This window comes from Megalobrama amblycephala, linkage group LG9, assembly GCF_018812025.1.
Source record: "Megalobrama amblycephala isolate DHTTF-2021 linkage group LG9, ASM1881202v1, whole genome shotgun sequence".
In the NCBI taxonomy this organism is placed as follows: Eukaryota; Metazoa; Chordata; class Actinopteri; order Cypriniformes; family Xenocyprididae; genus Megalobrama; species Megalobrama amblycephala.
In genome coordinates, this window is record NC_063052.1 from 32,473,713 (window position 1) to 32,493,043 (window position 19,331).

Sequence of the window (19,331 nt, forward strand, 5' to 3'; positions counted from 1 at the left end):
AATATGTATACTATGTGTCCAAATACTGTATGTCATGTATTTTCCCACCATGCTGTGTGTAGGCTGATGTGATTGATGAAGCTTATAACTTGGTGGTGGACGCCATCTTTGGATTTAGTTTTAAGGGTGCGGTGCGAGAGCCATTCGGAGACATCCTCTCCAAACTAAAGAAAATCACTGTTCCCATTGCTAGCGTCGACATACCTTCAGGTGAGAATTCACACACACCATAATCAGAAAACCACTGATTTTATTGGAATCCAAGCAAATGTTTTGGATTTATTAACATGTTTGATTAGCATTTAAGAGCCAAAAAGCATCTTTTTATTGCATTAAATACCAGGTAATGGTAAGTTAAATAGTTATTTATGACCAAAGATGTGCTGTCTCTTTCACTCCTTAGGCTGGGATGTGGAGAAAGGCTGTCCTGATGGGATTCAGCCTGACATGCTTATCTCCCTCACGGCCCCTAAGAAGGCGGCCAATCACTTCAAAGGACGCTATCACTTCCTGGGAGGACGATTCGTTCCTCCTGCACTTGAACAGAAATACCGGCTGAATTTGCCTCAATACCCAGGCACTGACTGTGTTTATCAGCTGAACTGAACATTAAGCCTTTCATCTCACTTTTGTGTCACTAATCAAAAACACCTGGAATGAATATACTGATGAGTTATAATTGTATGGTTTACCACTCTGAATACTTCTTCTGCTTTTGTTTTAATGGGTAGATTAAGGATGTTTAAAGATATTGACTCTTTAGTGCCAAGATTGTTAGAGAATGTTTCAAGAAACAACTCTGATAGTTAAGCATTTATAAAAACCTCAATATAAAATAAATAAAAAATATTTAATTCTAGTTTTTGATGGTTTCGGGATTTATTGACTAAGCCAGAGTAATTACTGTATTATTGTTTTGTGTTATTTGTTATATTGGTTGCATATGGAAATATTTCAAATGGAATTAAAAATAGCATAAAAATAACACTTTATGCTGACATCTATAAATGTAAATGAATATGTTTATAGACAAATCAGAACACACATGCAATTGTATTGAGCAAATCACACCGTAAGTCCAGCACATTGCCGTAACTTGCATAAAATTTCTTATATTCATTGAAACAACAGCTTTTTGTGCCTGACTAAGGTCTTAAAATAATACTGTTTCAGTTAAATTGAATTTTGCAAGTTGCAGCTGTGTGCAGAGCTCTACGGAAGAGGATTAGGGTCAAGCAATAATAAAAAAATAAAACCATCTCGAGATTAAAGTTGTTCGAGAAAAAACATGTTCAATTTCGAGAAAAACGTTGAGATTAAAATGTTGAGAATAAACTCATTAAATTATGAGAAAAAACTCGTTAAATTTCGAGATAAAATGTTGAGAATAAAGTCATTAAATTACGAGAAAAAAGTCATTAAATTAAGAGAACAAATTTGTTAAATTATGAGAAAAATGTTAAATGTCGAGAAAAAAGTCGAGATAAAATGTTGAGAATACAGTGATTAAATTATGAGAATAAAGTGATTAAATTATGAGAATAAAGTCATAAAATTATGAGAATAAAGTCATTAAATTATGAGAATAAATTCATTAAATTATGAGAATAAAGTCATTAAATTATGAGAATAAAGTCATTAAATTACGAGAAAAAAGTCGTTAAATTATGAGAAAAATGTTAAATGTCGAGAAAAAAGTTGAGATAAAATGTTGAGAATAAAGTCATTAAATTATGAGAATAAAGTCATTAAATTACAAGAAAAAAGTCGTTAAATTATGAGAAAAATGTTAAATGTCGAGAAAAAAGTTGAGATAAAATGTTGAGAATAAAGTCATTAAATTATGAGAATAAAGTCATTAAATTATGAGAATAAAGTCATTAAATTACGAGAATAAAGTCATTAAATTACAAGAAAAAAGTCGTTAAATTATGAGAACAAATTCGTAATTTAACGACTTTTTTCTCGTAATTTAACGAGTTTATTCTCAACATTTTATCTCGACATTTTTCTCGAAATTTAACAACTTTAATCTCGAGATGGTTTTATATTTTTATTATTGCTTGGCCCTAATCCTCTTCCGTAGAGCTCTTTGCATTTCTATAATAATTCTGCAGTTATTTTTTGGAGGCAAGAACTCAGGTCTCAGTGTCACCTTTTAGGGAAAAAAATTAATTTAATGCAAAAATATCAATAATTGATAAATGTCTCATTGATCAGTCCAACATATGTACTTTGTTTCATAGAGTGAGTTTATATTTTACAGACTTAAAGTCTGTACTGAAATAGAATTTATTTCTGTTCATTTCAACACCATATAAATAGCTTTATAATACATCACAACCCATTTGTGGTTTATTCATAAGAGTAATTTACATTCATGTCTAGTGATAATAAACAATCTAAAAACGCATCATGTTTTACATCATCAGTTCTAATTGTTTACACCTTTTAAAAGTAAAAAACAAGCCAAAAAAACAATAACTCTAAAAAACGCTGGTCCCCTCCCTATTTTCCTCATTGAATGAGGGTCAAGTATGAAGTACATCCATGCAGGTATGACATAATCAATGTCATAGAGAAATGTCTTTGTTTTGCTCTTGATGACTTTGTCTGGATGATCTTTCATCTGTTCAGCTTTTACAGCAGGACTGTCTCTCCTCCTTGAACTCGCTGGTGGGGCCCAAGGTCTGACCCAGGGTCACCGCACTGATAGAACCTCTGGTCACCTCTTTACTAGCCACTTTCTTGTGTATTGCTGATGGATGAAACATCATTGAACACTGTCTTTATGCATTTAAAGTGAGTCAAGATGGATTTTAAACTTAAGGTATAAACTGGTTTTGACTCCATAGTAAATATAAATCCTGAAATAGTTTGCTGTGCTTCAATGTTAAAGGGTTAGTTTAACCAAAAATGAAAATTCTGTCATTAATTACTCACCCTCATGTCGTTCCACACCCGTAAGACCTTTGTTCATCTTCGGAACACAAATTAAGATATTTTTTGATAAAATCTGATGGTTCAGTGAGGCCTGCATTGCCAGCAAGATAATTTCCTTTTTCAATGCCCAGAAAGCTACTAAAAACATATTTAAAACAGTTCATGTGACTGCAGTGGTTCAACCTTAATATTATAAAGTGACGAGAATACTTTTTATGTGCCAAAAAAATAAATAAAGACTTTATTCATCAATATCTAGTGATGGGCGATATCAAAACACTGCTTCATCAAGCTTCGAAGCTTTACGAATCTTTTGTTTCGAATCAGCGATTCAGAGCGCCAAAATCACCTGATTTCAGTCATAAGTGTTTCGAAATTGCAATAGTTCATGTGAATTTGGTAATTTGATTCGTGCTCCGAACCACTGATTCGAAACAAAAAGATTTGTAAAGCTTTGAAGCTTCATGAAACAGTGTTTTGAAATCGCCCATCACTAGATATTGTTGAATAAAGTCGCTATTTTGTTTTTTTGGCGCACAAAAAGTATTCTCGTCACTTTATAATATTAATATTGAACCACTGTACTCACATGAACTGTTTTAAATATGTTTTTAGTATCTGGGCATTGAAAGTGGAAATTATCTTGCTGGCAATAGAGGCCTCACTGAGCCATCGGATTTTATCAAAAATGTCTTAATTTGTGTTCCGAAGATGAACGAAGGTCTTACGGGTGTGGAACGACATGAGGGTGAGTAATGAATGACAGAATTTTCATTTTTGGGTGAACTAACCCTTTAACAGTGACAGAAGTAAAAAGAAAACTCACCTGTTAGAACTTCAAGGAAGGCGGATTCAACATTAGTTGACTCTAATGCAGAAGTCTCCATAAAAAGTAAGCCTTTGGCCTCTGTTTTATAAAAAAATTGACAAAATATATGTCAGTACAGCTTTGTGTTTCATAGTACAGTATGTCTTAAAGTGATATTCACCCAAAAATGAAAATTCTGTCATCATTTACTCACATTCATGTCATTCCAAACCTGTATGACTTTCTTCTTCAGAACACAAAAGAAGATATTTTGATTGGGGTCCAAACAACATTGGACTGTCAATGCATTTCGCAGAAGAAAGTAAGACAGACTTAGAGCAACATGAGGGTAAGTAATGACAACAGAATGTGTGTGAACTATCACTTTAGGGCTGAAATGTCCTTAAAAGGGTTATAACATGTACCTGCGAAGTCCTTAGCCTCCTCTGTTGGTACAGTGCGTACGTTTCCCAGGTCACTTTTATTTCCCACAAGCATGACTACTATATGAGGATCAGCGTGGTCATACAGTTCCTTCAGCCATCGCTCAACGTTCTCGTACGTCAGGTGCTTGGTGATGTCATACACCAGCAATGCACCCACTGCTCCCCTGTAATACCTACAAGAGCCAAACTATTCATTATTACACATGCAGAAACAGGAATTGGCTCAAATTGTGCTTTATGAGTCATTATTTGGTTTACAATGAATTACCAAATAATTACATTTAACTTGTAAAATCATGCAATATAAGTAGTGGTGACTCCCAAAAAAGTATTCTGGATATTTAAAAAACGTATCAGTGTCACTGCAATAGATTCAGTGACATAAAATATCAAACCAAATGGCATCTACAAACAAATTAGGATACAGTAAAAGAGTTAAAAGTCATGCAAATATATTTGGGGCCACTGTAGATGTCAGTTATACTTCTAACTGTTTACCAGGTGAGAAAAGGAGTGGTTCTGGGTGTGATGCTAAATCCATTACAACAAATTCCACAGGCTGCTGCACTGTCTTAAATAAGGATTCATGTGAACGTACATAGATCAGAGTTATCAGAAGGATTAAAGGATATATAGTTTGAGATGACAATAATGAGGGACTTACGCTGAAGTAATAGCTCTGTAGCGCTCTAGCCCCGCAGTGTCCCAGATCTGGGCCTTGATGGTAATATTATCCACTTGAATGGAGCGAGTGCTGAATTCCACCCCAATGGTTGTACGGCTGTCATGATTGAACTCGTTTTTGGTAAATCTTGACAGTAAGTTGCTCTTTCCAACCCCTGATTCCCCAATTAAAACCACTGAAAGACAACAAAAGCTTGCTTTTTTCCTAATTCACAAAATCAATAAAATTCAAATGATAAGACAGAAAGAGAACATTTATTTAGTATAGGCTATTGATTATCACCAAGTTTCAGAACTATCATTGTAAAAACAGTTTCACATAAATCTGATCTCCAATAAACATAAATCAAACTTACCTTTGAAGACAAAGTTGTAGGCTAAATCTGTCCCCATGTTCACCCTAGCAGTATTGTGTCAGTCTGTATTTAGTGCTTACGTGTTACTCTAGCTCAAAATCCACTGGGAGGAGAAAAGCAGATGCTCAAGTTTCTGAAAAGGTTTATATATCCATTCTTGTGTTGGTCTAAAGGCAGATTCCACACGGCTAGACTCTTCTTTGAGACAGTTGGGGTGGGAGAGCAGGTGAAACAGGTAGAACCACCGACACAATGGGAGTGACTTCATGATTTTACACAAATTACAGCCGCTTCTCAATCCAGCCGTAGCTACATGTATCCTATGCTGTATGTATGCATGCAAATCATAAAGCTGAGTCATAAAACGAGCTGTCTTGTATCAACAGGTACTTCTCAAACCGACACATTCAGAACTCCTTGAACAGATTCAGTTCTTGTAAACATAAACCTTTGTGTTTCACTGTGATGTATTAGCAGAGGTGTTCTACTTCAGTGCAAAATCTTTTAATGAAAATGCAAATGTACTTTTTTTTATTCAAATTTACCAGTTTATAGTGTTTGTTTCATGTGTTACACTGGTAAATCACACCTTAGCTGTTCATATGCAGCATTTACACAATCATTGTCGTGTAAATGTTTGGTTTTAAGGACCGAAACTTCTCTGGCTTCAATTTATGACCTTTAGCAATATTAAGGATTACGTAATTTCACGACAAAGAAGAGCAAAGAATGCGGTAAACCTAAATCAGAATTTGACAGCCACAAAGGCGTGAATGTTCATCCTCCTCACCTGTTGGCGGCAGCACCGCGCTGATGTGGCGCTGTTGTGTTGTATTGTATCGCGGATGGAAAACGAAGCGCTTCCGTTAGTACACACGCCGGGTTCATCATGGCGGCGGGACCGATTTCAGAACGAAATCAAGGTAAATTTATAAATTTAAAATCGTAGAATACTTTTAGGCAATATTCAAGAAAGTTTTGCAGCAATACGAAAACATTTTAAATTCTTCATGTCATCTCTACTAGCACCGAGTCGCTCACTTCCATTCATTCAAATACGCTTGGTAAAAACAAATAACAAAGAAGTTTGGGGTTTAATTTAAATAAAGTGTAACAAAACGATGTAATGTATGCATATATAGTGGTGGTAGTAGTAGTAATAATAATCGTATGCGTATTTTATAAGCTGTCTTATCTTTGTGTCCAGTGCAGTAGTATTTATTTTGAGCATATTTTATTTTCAGATGCCACTGTATATGTGGGTGGTCTTGATGAGAAGGTCTCTGAGCCTCTTTTGTGGGAGCTTTTCCTGCAAGCTGGTCCTGTTGTAAACACACACATGCCCAAAGACAGAGTAACAGGACAACATCAAGGTGAGTTTCCATATCATTGTGCATTCAGATTTCTATTATTTTTGCATGATTAAAAATTGATATTGGTCTCTGTTCTTCAGGTTATGGCTTTGTGGAGTTCCTCAGTGAAGAGGATGCAGACTACGCCATAAAGATCATGAACATGATCAAACTTTACGGCAAACCCATACGAGTCAACAAGGCTTCGGCGCACAACAAGAACCTCGATGTCGGGGCCAACATCTTCATTGGCAACTTAGATCCTGAGATTGACGAGAAACTCCTTTATGATACTTTCAGCGCTTTCGGTGTGATCCTTCAGACACCGAAGATCATGCGAGACCCGGACACGGGCAACTCCAAGGGTTATGCTTTCATCAACTATGCCAGTTTTGATGCCTCCGATGCAGCTATTGAGGCCATGAACGGCCAGTATCTCTGCAATCGGCCCATCACTGTTTCATACGCATTTAAGAAGGACTCAAAAGGCGAGAGGCACGGCTCAGCTGCAGAGCGTCTCCTGGCCGCCCAGAATCCACTTTCACAGGCCGATCGCCCCCATCAGCTTTTCGCAGACGCCCCACCGCCTCCCAGCATTCCCACACCTGTCATGACCGCCATGGGTGCAGGGATGCCAATGCCAGGTTAGATATTATGAGGATTTTGAACCCTTTCTGACATTTTGTTTTCCAAATATTTATCTATTACACAGCCTTGCATCTTGAGAAAATCTGCTGATTTGCAAAAAAGGCCTAATATTACCTTGATTCTGAGTTGAAAATATTAATATAATATTTCCCTCACATACAGTTTTTCCACAAATAGGAATGCAGATTTAGGGGTGCAACTTTGAATAAAGTAGCTAATCAAATGTAAAACAACATTGCATATAATCTTCACTGTATAAATTAAATAAAGATTCATTAATAATTAAGTTACAAAAGCTATTCAGTTAAGAGCATCAAGTGATTTCCTTGTCTTTTGTTTGTTTGATTAACATAAACACATACAGACAGCAGGAATATTTGGCTGCGTCACTTTAAAGGGATAGTTCACCCAAAAAGGAAAATTCTGTCATCATTTACTCATACTCAAGTAGTTTCAAACCTGTATGAATTTCTGTTCTGCTGAACACAAAGATATTTGGAAGAATATCAGTAACCAAACAGATCTCACCCTTCTTTGACTACCATAGTATTTATTTTTCCTACTATGGAAGTAAATGCGGGCTGAGATCTGCTTGGTTAATGACATTCTTCCAAATATCTCCCTTTGTCTTCAGCAGAACAGAAATTCATACAGGTTTAAAACTACTTGAGGGAAAGTAAATGACAGAATTTTCATTTTGGGTGAACTATCCCTTTAAGACATAATGCAAGGATACAGTGCGCTGATACTGAACACATTCGTTCTTTCTTGAGTGTTTAAGTTCACTTAAGACATAACCTACTATGTTTGCTAGGATACTCTACAAGACGGGCATGTTGACAATTTTTGTGTGAATTTGTCTGTTCAAGCGCAAGACTTGATAGAGAAGGCAATATCTGCACGCTTCTAGTTCTCTTTCGCGTCTTGCACTTGAATGTTAAAATTGGCAAGGCTTAAATGAGTTTAGTTTTCGTGCGCTATCAGCACTCGGGTGACGACGGCGTAAAGGACTGGTCATATATATAGAGCATACGGCACTCGCATTGAACAAAGTTTTGGGAAGCCAGAATGTGTATCCTATCCATTGACAGAAGCATACATTAGCCTAACTCTGTCTGTTTTATTTATTTTCAACAAACCATACTTTAGATGCGTATGCGTCGTCAGATATGAGATGACTGCGGTACAAGTGCGTGGAGAACTGTACAGTTCAATTTTTATTTTTTTTATTTTTTATTTACCAAGAACCATTACACCTCTATTCTTAAACGTGTATATATTCATATATATAATATAATTTGAAAAAGCTTCATTCCATTTTTGTGAAGAAAAAAACTAAACATTTGGTCTCAAAACTGAAAACTCACTTATCAAAATAACAAAAGCAGACAAATGTCAAAGTTTTTATGACAAAAAGAAAATGTTACAATCTGCAAAGGAGTGGAAAATGTTCAAATACTTCATTTAATGTCAAAGAACTTAACATAAACACAAGATCATGTCCCCCAACCCCATTTTCTTATGCCACTGCCCATAATTCTAACAAACAATTGTAATCTGGCTCAGAGGGAGATGGGAATCATGGCTTTTTGGCAGTTTTTCTGGTGATTAATAAATAATACAAGACTTCTAAGCCTTACAAATGATTGTCAAAAGCAAAAATGCTACAAAATGCACATATTTTGAGAGGAAGTGTGATGTGTTAGAGCAAAACAGACACTATTTTTGGAATAAGCACAGTATAATTAGTAAGAAACAAGTATTGAATTTCATTCAGCAAATATGATGCAGGCCGGGACAATAAATGTCTCTTGCATAATTTTTTTTTTTTGTATATTAAACTTGCAGGGATGCCGCCTCCTGGTGCTTTCCCACCTGTTCCTCCTCCTGGCACAATGCCTCCTGGGATGCCGCCAGGTATGCCCATGCCTCCTGCACCAGGTACTCCAGGATCACAGGGTGGCGGAGGGCACCCACCGGGACCCCCGCCCTTCCCCCCCTGCAGGAATGCATCCACCAGGAATGCCGCCAATGCCAATGCCCCCGTCGGGACCTCCCGGAATGGTGCCTCCTCCGCCTGGCCCTCCTGGGTCTTCTCAACAGAGAGCACCTACTCCACCCGGCATGCCTCCTCCCCCCATGGGTGTCCCTCCCAGAGGACCGTTCGGCCCCCCAATGGGTATGTGTGTGAAGAAGTGGCTTGTGCGTTTAAACGAAAGCAAAATAGACAAAATGTTGTTGTTGATGCAATAATTCCTTTCCTTTTTTACAGGTCCACCAATGCATCCAGGGATGAGGGGGCCTCCTCCACCAATTCCACCTCCAGGTTATGGTGCCGGCCCACCCAGACCCCCCCACCCTTCGGCTTCCAGAGAGGGCCTCCCTTGCCGCCACGTCCTCCTGCACCACCAAGGGGTCCAATGAGAGCACCAATGCCTCCCTAAACCCTAATGTGAAGACCTTTTTGAAACCTTTGTCGTTTTTATTTACATTCTGTGCTTTAATAGATGGATCTCTTGCTTCTTTGTATACAGATTTCTTAATTTTGGTCATTGTACCTTTTCAGAATTAGCAAGAATAAACAATTTTATATAACTGTGTGTCATTTTTTGCAAGTTATATATCCTCTCTACTATCTAGTTTGGGGCTAGTAAGTTTTTTTTTCTTTTTAATAGCCTTTTTATTCATCATAGAATCCTGAAAAAATTTATAAGAAGTGCCACAAAAATATTAAGACTGCTTTTAATAAGAAGAAATGTTTCTTGAGCAGCAAATCAGTATATTAGAATGATTTCTGAAGGATCATGTGACACTGAAGATTGGAGTAATGATGCTGAAAATTCAGCTTTACCATCACAGAAATAAGAAATTTAAATATATTAAAATAGAAAAGTTATTTTAAATTGTAATATCCCAGAATATTACTTTTACTGTATTTCTGATTAAATAAATTCAGCATTGTTGAGCATAAGAGACATTTAAAAATATTGCCGACCCAAAACATTTAAACGGTGTCCTAGGTAACTTAAATGTTCTGTTATGAGCCACTTTTACTGGGTTGAATATAATATGAGCAACAGAAAATAAATGCAAAAGCCGACAATTGATATTTGCAACATTTTTAATCAAAAATAAGTCAAAAGCTTTATACATCATTTAAGCATATAACACAAGTGGGGGAACTCTAAACTCAAGATTTTGCATTTTCACCAGTGTAGGTCCATAAATTGTAGTGCCAGTATATTACTGTGGTTCATTTATACAATGCGAGGACGGTGATGTCTTTACATAAAAATAAAAGAAAACATTCACAATTTATGAATGTTTTAAAAAGAAAATAATTACATATTTCCTATGTGAGAAGTGATCAAAACTGGTTAAAACTGATCATTCCTTCTGCGGTTACTACAATTATGTCCTTCACACACTTCATTTACTGTCACTATTGTTTGTTATATAGCACAAAATTGGATTCAATTTAAAAGTCGCGCTCTTGCCATCTAATGTATATATCAATATCTCAGATTATAATGTGCCTCAAAAACAACTGATTAGCTCAGGGAGATAACATTACACATAAAGGCTAGCTAGACAGATACAAAACCCTGATACTGAAATTTTTACATTTGTGAAAGCGCTGTTAAAGGGACAGTTCACCCAAAAATTTAAATTATGTAATTAACTCAACCTCAAGTTGTTCCAAACCTGTATACATTTCTGCTGAACAAAAAAGAAGATATTTTGAAGAATGTAGGTAACAAGACATTTGATGGTCCCTATTGACTTCCATAGTATTTTTTCCATACTATGCTATTGAGGTCAATGGGGTCCATCAACTTTCTGGTTGCCGACATTCTTCAAAATATCTTCTTTTGTGTTCAGCAGAAGAAAGAAACTCATACAGGTTTGGAACAACTTGAGGGTGAGTAAATGATGACAGAATTTTTTGGGTGAACTATCTCTTTAACTGTCATTGTGAACAAGAGCTCTCAACTTAAGATTCAACGTAACTAAAACATAACATATTATACATATTGAGAGAAAGAAAAAAAAAATACCGGTACATTACACAAGGAATGTGAGTTAAAATGTTCAATGAATGGGAACTATGCTTTATACCCATTTAAACAAATACTATATGCAACAATTCATGGAGAATCCTTTATGTAAAAACTCCTTTATGTATGAAAACTAAACATGACCAAACATACACCAAGGCACTTTTAATTGACCTACAGTTTTTAAATGGTCCAGCAGAAAAAACAAAAAAATAAAATAAAATACAGATCGCCTACAAATTAAATTCTTGAAACTGGTGCATTATTTTATTTCCAATGCATAGAACACATAACACTGCTGCACTCTGAGATGAATTTTCAATGTTTAATTTGAAAAAGCAAAGAAACTAATTGGCTGAATAAGGCAGCTACATTTCTAGGGGAGCTCAAAAGACATGCAGTTTGCAAAGAGTTCCATCCTGAGTGAATCTTTTCCAGCTGTTTTGAAGAACCCCATCTGGGACAAATGATGGGTGACCACTTTTCAGGACACTGCAGATACAGACTCCCAGAAAGAATCGTCTTCGCTGGTCGTGTGTGTGTGCATATGATGCACATTGTGGTTGTTTCTTTGTGAACTTTCATTTTTGAAGCAAGAAACATTAACCAAAACAGAACAAGGAAATAAATTACAAAAAGGACTTAATTGCTGAAAATCAAAAGGAACCAAACCAAAAACCGTGCTGAAGCACTCTTTGGTTGCTCGAGGATTGAGTCCACGCTCTTGGGTGCTCTTTTATGAGATGACTTCTGTGTGACCCGCCGTGGCTTCCACTAGAGTGATCTGCTCGTCCGCAGAATCGATTTCTTCTGTTTTGATGACTACGCCACCTTCTGAAAACATGACAACTTCTTCTTCTCCCTCCGTTGTTTCTTCGATACCGACCTCCTCCTGCACAAACACGATGTGCTCCTGGTCCAGAGCCGTGGTGCCGTTGGTCTGTCCGTTTGACATGGCCTCCAGTTTCATGCGGTATCCCTCGGCTTCCTGCTCTTTGCGGAGCAATTGCTGACGATAAGCTTGAGCTTTTCTGTTAGCTTCCTGTAACTGCCATTGAAGATGCTCCTGAAGATTGAGATGGAGTGGGGTGATGAACAATGTGATCAGTAAGAAGTTAATGCAAAACCTGCATATATATATCTCAACATTCAAATAAAAAAAAAAAACTGCACATAACGTAGGTTTTACATTAACTTCTAAATCTAATTATAAAATGATCTTTCAATTATTTTTCTACTCCAATTCATTTTTGAAATACTGTCATAACCTGTTTTCATGACAAATTTATTTAAAAATATATTAAATAATTAAGATATTACTAACAGGTAAAGTAAATATAATGAATATGTAAGCTAATATAGTGCATATATTTAGTGAAATGCTCCCCTCTAGAGTTAATTTCTCTAGTGAACTAACATGCTGTGGACACTAAATGACTTGCCTGAGGTAAATGTAATGCTACGTGGGATATTATTCTCAAGCTGTTTTATTGATGTCTTTCCATGGTTGAAACACTGGTTGAGAGATTACAAGTAAACATATGCATAGATTGTCTGTTCTTCTTAAGCACTTTTTCCTGTTGTGGCGGTTAGCAAACAGCGTTGCATTACTATGCGCGCCCCCTTCTGGATTGGAGTGTGGATCCGTACCATGACGGTTTGGGACAAATACATGTAAATTTTTTTATTATATATATATATATATATATATATATATATATATAATATATATATATATATATATATATATATATATATATATATATATATATATATATATAAATAAACACACACACACAGATTAAAAGACTGCTTTAAATATTATACTCACCGTTTCACCAGTCTCTGAATTATTGGATGAAACTTCAATTTTCCTTTTACGAGCAGGAGGTTCGGAGTCCTCTACCACTTCCTCTGTGATTTGATTGGCTGGAACTGCCAATACTGATATAAAAATAAAAGAAAATCAAAAGAGGAACATCCTTAATTCAAGGTATAAGAATGTCAGGACAGCAGTATATATATATATATATATATATATATATATATATATATATATATATATATATATATATATATATATATATATATATATATATATATATATATATACATACACATACACATACACACACACACACACACACACACACACACACACACACACACACACACACACACACACACACACACACACACACACACAGACTATACAATAGTATAATATATATGCACTATCCTTCAAAAGTGTGGTAAGACTTTTTTAAAAGAAATGATTACATTTGAACAAGGATGCATAAAAAATTATCAAAAGTGACAGTAAAGACAAAATATTCTATTTAAATAAATGCTGTTCTTTGAACTTCCTATTCATTAAACAATCCTGAAAATAAAATAATAAGCTACACAACTGTTTTTAACAATAATAAAAAGAAATGTTTCTTGAACAGCAAATCATCATATTAGAAACATTTCTGAAGGATCATGTGACACTGAAAATCTGTCATAACAGAAAGAAATTACAGGTGCTGGTCATATAATTAGAATATCATCAAAAAGTTGATTTATTTCACTAATTTCTTTCAAAAAGTGAAACTTGTATATTATATTCATTCATTACACACAGACTGATATATTTCAAATGTTTATTTCTTTTAATTTTGATGATTATAACTGACAACTAAGGAAAATCCCAAATTCAGTATCTCAGAAAATTTTAATATTGTGAAAAGGTTCAATATTAAAGACACCTGGTGCCACACTCTGATCAGCTAATTAACTCAAAACACCTGCAAAGGCCTTTAAATGGTCTTTCAGTCTAGTTCTGTAGGCTACACAATCATGGGGAAGACTGCTGACTTGACAAGTTGTCCAAAGGACGACCATTGACACCTTGCACAAGGAGGGCAAGACACAAACGTTCATTGCAAAAGAGGCTGGCTGTTCACAGAGCTCTGTGTCCAAGCACATTAATAGAGAGGCGAAGGGAAGGAAAAGATGTGGTAGAAAAAAAAGTGTACAAGCAATAGGGATAACCGCACCCTGGAGAGGATTGTGAAACAAAACCCATTCAAAAATGTGGGGGAGATTCACAAAGAGTGGACTGCAGCTGGAGTCAGTGCTTCAAGAACCACTACGCACAGACTTATGCAAGACATTGGTTTCAGCTGTCGCTGTCAAGCCACTCTTGAACAACAGACAGCGTCAGAAGCATCTCGCCTGGGCTAAAGACAAAAAGGACTGGACTGCACACATTTTAAAAGTACACACATTTTAAAAGTATATCATTGAGAAGTTCAGTACAAAGTCCTAGTTAGTTATATCTTAGTTAGTTACTATAGTTACCATAGTTAGCAATACCTTGTCGTCCATCCTGCATTGTGACAAAGAATGGTTGGCCGAGTCCATTTGTCTGCAGGTTTCCATGTTGATCTGTTAATATGGTTATGACCCTCTGACCCGATTCATTCACCACTTGTTGAATACTTGAGTCCAAGGCACTGACAGCTATGGCCTCTTCTGTGTCACCTAAACATCATGAGAAAATAAAAAACAAAAAGCAATTGTTGGTTCCAAGTCAATTTAAGATCATAATATAGCCAACAATGTTCATAATCATTACATTAGTTTATTGCACAATTATTTTCTAGACATATCATACCCGAGTTGGCTTTGATCAAGTCAGTGAGGTTGACGACTCCCCCTTGGAGGTTTGGGACACCCTGAATGATGAATTGTGGGGTGGAGCTCCCATTTACAATTGACGCTTCGGCATTCCTGTTCACCTGATTCTGCATTCCCTCCTAAAAGCAAAAATGAGGAACATTTCTTAGGGAGTTTTCACACCTAGCTCGTTTGGAACATTTGTTTCAGAACCTGGTGCGTTTTCTCCCTTAGTTCGTTTAATTTACGCAAATATATATACAGCAATTATGCTTAGATCCATGCCCAAAAAAAAAGGTCCGAGATCACCCGAATGACGTGGTCTTGGCCCACTTGAAAAACTCACTTGTGATGAAAAAGCAATCTGACCCAATGGACCAATGAACCAGGCTGTATCACAATGTATGATGGTAATGACAAAAAACAACTGTCCAAAATATACCAATGAAGCTTTGGAACTTGGAACTCAAAATGAAAAAGTAATACAACAACAGCTACAATAAGCCCGAAAAGATGTTGTCTATCCATCCTGAAGGATGACCGCCATTAGCGGAATCTGGAACATAAACAGCTGCACTCTGGACGATTTACTTGCATGTGACTTGTATAAACAAATCTTATTCCATTTAGAAATGTTGCCTGGTGAAAACGAACCGAACCAAGAAGAAATTGCAACATTGTAACTATTTTAATTCCGTTTCATAACAAAGCAAACGATCTACAGGTGTGAAAACATCCTTAAACTATTCTCTAGTGTTTTGTAGTTTTCTACAAACATGACAAACCTGTAACAGGTGTATAAGTTCTGCATGTTGAATGTCGACAGCGATATCAAAAGCTGACTTGTCAAACTTGCTGAGGGCATGTAACATCAGCACCATGTTTGATCAACAGCTCTGCGACGTTGTGATGGCCATGCTGGGCTGCCCAGTGAAGAGCGGTCATCTTCAACATGTCTTTGGCATTGATGTCGGCACCACTCTAAAACATAAAAAGGTGTCCTCAGTTGACAAACTGAAATAGATTTTAGTACATTAAACTATTACAACAAGACAAGCCTCGTCTTACCCTGATTAATAAATCCACAATGACCTCATGGCCCTCTGTAGCAGCCATGTGCAGTGGGGTCCTGTCCACTTTGGTTCGGGCATCTCTGCTGACACCCGCCCTCAGCAGGACTTCAGCAGTGGAGTAATGACCATGCTGGGCTGCTAAATGTAATGGAGAAGTTCCAAGCTGCAAAATAGGTACATGAAAAGGTATAAGCTTTTACAATACATAGGCAACAAAATGTTTGAGCTGAGCATACATAGAAATCACATTGGGTATAAAACATTCCAGTTTCCATAATTCTATGACTAAGATTTTATGACTCCCAAGTGTGAAAAAAAGTTTTACAACACCCTAATTTTAAAATATCATATGTATGAATCAACATGTCATAGAAATGTAGCAGGTTTAATAGGATCTGGGTGGAGGAAAAATCCATTCTCATTAGAAAGGACATTTGTATTATTATTTGGGTAATAACTTTACAATAAGGTCCCATTAGTTAACGTCAGTTAATGCTTATTGTAGTTAATATTAGTTCATGCAATACATTTCTTACAGTATTTATTATATTGTTAAGTATTTTTCCATGTTAGTTCATGTTAACCAACTAATGGAAACATATTGTAAAGTGTTAACATCATTGATATATACAAAATAATATGGTGTGATTGCCTTTATATTCTATATTATAGGTTTTTATAGTACTGCCTTGTGACAATTTACATTGACAGTGCTACATACAAGCAAATAATGTCAATGACACATCATATGAGTCAGAATATGATGTTAAGATTATGTCAGATGTTTATAGATTGGCTTATGATTCTTAAAAAACATTGATAAAACTGTTTTTTCTTATTGATCGTTTCTTGTGAAGGCTAAGCTCTTAAATCATTAACTCATAACATTAATGATCACATGACCAACCCAGTCAGTGGTGAACGGAGCTCCGTTGGCCATCAGCGTCCTGACCTCGTCATCAAGACCATTCCGAGCTGCTTCTAAAAGACGCTTTCCCAAATCCACCAACGACATCTAGGCACAGACAGAGATATATTGGAGTGGGAAAAAAATGTATTTGCCACTGACCAATAAAAATCATCCTTAACTTTATTTGTGACCCTGGACCACAAAACTAGTCATAAGTCACACGGCTATATTTGTAGCAATAGCCAACAACACATTGTGTGGGTCAAAATTATACATTTTTCTTTTATGCCAAAAATTATTAGGATATTAAGTAAAGATCATGTTCCATGAAGATATTTTGTAAATTTCCTACTGTAAATATATCACAAATTTATTTTGTGAGTGGAAATGCATTGCTAAGGACTTCATTTGGACAACTTTTAAGGGTTAGTTCACCCAAAAATGAAAATAATGTCATTTATTACTCACCCTCATGCCGTTCCACACCCGTAAGACCTTCGGAACACAAATTAAGATATTTTTGTTGAAATCCGATGGCTCAGTGAGGCCTCCATAGGGAGCAATGACATTTCCTCTCTCAAGATCCATAAAGGTACTAAAAACATATTTAAATCAGTTCATGTGAGTACAGTGGTTCAATATTAGTATTATAAAGCGACGAGAATATTTTTGGTGCGCCAAAAAAAACAAAATAATGACTTATAAAGTGATGGCCGATTTCAAAACACTGCTTCAGGAAGATTCGGAGCATAATGAATCAGTGTATCGAATCATGATTCAGATCGCGTGTCAAACTGCCAACGGCTGAAATCACGTGACTTTGGCGCTCCGAACCGCTGATTCGACACACTGATTCGATATACTGATTCATTATGCTCCGAAGCTTCCTGAAGCAGTGTTTTGAAATCGGCCATCACTATATAAGTCGTTATTTTGTTTTTTTGACGCACCAAAAATATTCTCGTCGCTTTATAATATTAATATTGAACCACTGTACTCACATGAACTGATTTAAATATGTTTTTAGTACCTTTATGGATCTTGAGAGAGGAAGTGTCATTGCTTTCTATGCAGGCCTCACTCAGCCATCGGATTTCAACTAAAATATCTTAATTTGTGTTCCGAAGATGAACGAAGAACTTACGGGTGTAGAACGGCATGAGGGTGAGTAATAAATGACATTATTTTCATTTTTGGGTGAAGTAACCCTTTAAAGGCAATTTTCTCAATATTTAGATTTTTTTTGCACCCTCAGATTCTAGATTTTCAAATAGTTGTATCTCAATCAAATGTTATCCTATCCTAACAAACCATACATCAATGCAATCAATACAATCAGCTTTCAGATGATGTATAAATATCAATTTAAAAAAATTGACCCTCATGACTGGTTCTGTGGTCCAGAGTCACATTTCAAATTGTGTAGTGATTGCCTAAATGTACATTTCACATGTAGTGTGTGAGAGATGTGTACCAAATTATGAGATTAGTTTTCATATTGACCTATATTTTACGTACATGTGGGAAAAGTGGATGTCTGAAAGAATAGGAAGAAAATAATGTTACCATCTCCTTAAAGATATCACTACTTTGTATTACTACGTTTCTAACTATTTGCATCTGTCCAGAAAACCAAACTAAATTTAATCGTTCATGCAGATTTCGACGCGTCATTCGCGTTTATTTTTCAGAGGACGTTTAAAACACATCTGAACAATTTACACTAACGCAGTAACCAGTTAAACAGAACACTAATAAGTAAGCAAGCGAATACTCAACAAGTAAATAATTAAACAACAGCCTTTCTGTCCATATCATTAGATAATAAGTCATGAAAACAGTGGACAGAAACAGCAGAGGGAAACTCCGTATATATCAAAATAACTCACAATACACAAAAACATATGAACTTATAAACAGAAACATTTGTTTACATTAGAAGGCAAACATTTAACGCCGATTTTAAAGCTCGTATTTTACATGCCAAACTCATGTGCCATGTGGACTCAAATACAGAGCCGAGCAGATCACACACATCCTCCATCTGCGACACGAGCTAATAAAGACTGCGCACTTCAAACTCACCTTTATAGTCTGTCTGTTGGACGTCTATTGTGTAATATTTAAGCACTATATAGTTTTTCGTGCTGTATTTCTGAACTGGCTAAACATAAACATGTCTGTGTGTTTAAAGCGCATTCAGATATGGCGGCTGCTTTAACCCCGGAAATAAAAGTGTTATTCAGACGCTATGGACGTGTCCCAATACCTAGCGAGCAGCCTACTTAGACAGCATGTTAGGGCCTATTAGGTGCGGTTACTAGCGAGCTGCCTACTTAGACAGCATGTTAGGGCCTATTAGGTGCGGTTACTTGCGAGCTGCCTACTTA

General features: G+C 36.2%; 4 protein-coding genes across 5 annotated transcripts in view; 2 read left to right on the forward strand and 2 right to left on the reverse strand.

Annotated features, from left to right (window-relative positions):
• The window catches only part of naxe (NAD(P)HX epimerase), a 6,064-nt gene extending 5,205 nt beyond the window's left edge, over positions 1–859 (forward strand). For both annotated transcript variants that reach the window (XM_048202908.1, XM_048202909.1), the window contains exons 6-7: positions 63–210; positions 404–859. In XM_048202908.1, the coding sequence (XP_048058865.1) occupies positions 63–210; positions 404–606 (351 nt within the window). In that variant the 3' untranslated portion in view covers positions 607–859. The remainder of the gene's footprint in view (positions 1–62; positions 211–403) is intronic.
• A 1,297-nt stretch (positions 860–2,156) lies between these two features.
• rab25a (RAB25, member RAS oncogene family a) lies at positions 2,157–5,467 on the reverse strand. Its single transcript, XM_048202910.1, has 5 exons — positions 5,238–5,467; positions 4,862–5,057; positions 4,177–4,370; positions 3,770–3,850; positions 2,157–2,758 (listed from the first exon to the last, which is right to left on the reverse strand). Exons 1-5 carry the CDS (start codon positions 5,272–5,274, stop codon positions 2,634–2,636), a joined length of 633 nt encoding a protein of 210 aa, XP_048058867.1. The 5' UTR covers positions 5,275–5,467; the 3' UTR covers positions 2,157–2,633.
• A 533-nt stretch (positions 5,468–6,000) lies between these two features.
• sf3b4 (splicing factor 3b, subunit 4) lies at positions 6,001–9,832 on the forward strand. Its single transcript, XM_048202906.1, is given in 7 exon segments — positions 6,001–6,160; positions 6,482–6,610; positions 6,691–7,233; positions 9,086–9,231; positions 9,233–9,416; positions 9,510–9,586; positions 9,589–9,832. Coding segments are annotated over 7 exon segments (1,206 nt in total). The 5' UTR covers positions 6,001–6,126; the 3' UTR covers positions 9,682–9,832.
• Positions 9,833–10,340: 508 nt separating this feature from the next.
• Positions 10,341–19,182, reverse strand: gabpb2a (GA binding protein transcription factor subunit beta 2a). The gene is given in 9 exon segments (XM_048202911.1): positions 10,341–12,361; positions 13,127–13,239; positions 14,656–14,823; positions 14,957–15,098; positions 15,744–15,824; positions 15,826–15,939; positions 16,027–16,194; positions 16,939–17,046; positions 19,027–19,182. Coding segments are annotated over 8 exon segments (1,224 nt in total). The 5' UTR covers positions 19,027–19,182; the 3' UTR covers positions 10,341–12,031.
• Between the last annotated feature and the right edge of the window lie 149 nt (positions 19,183–19,331).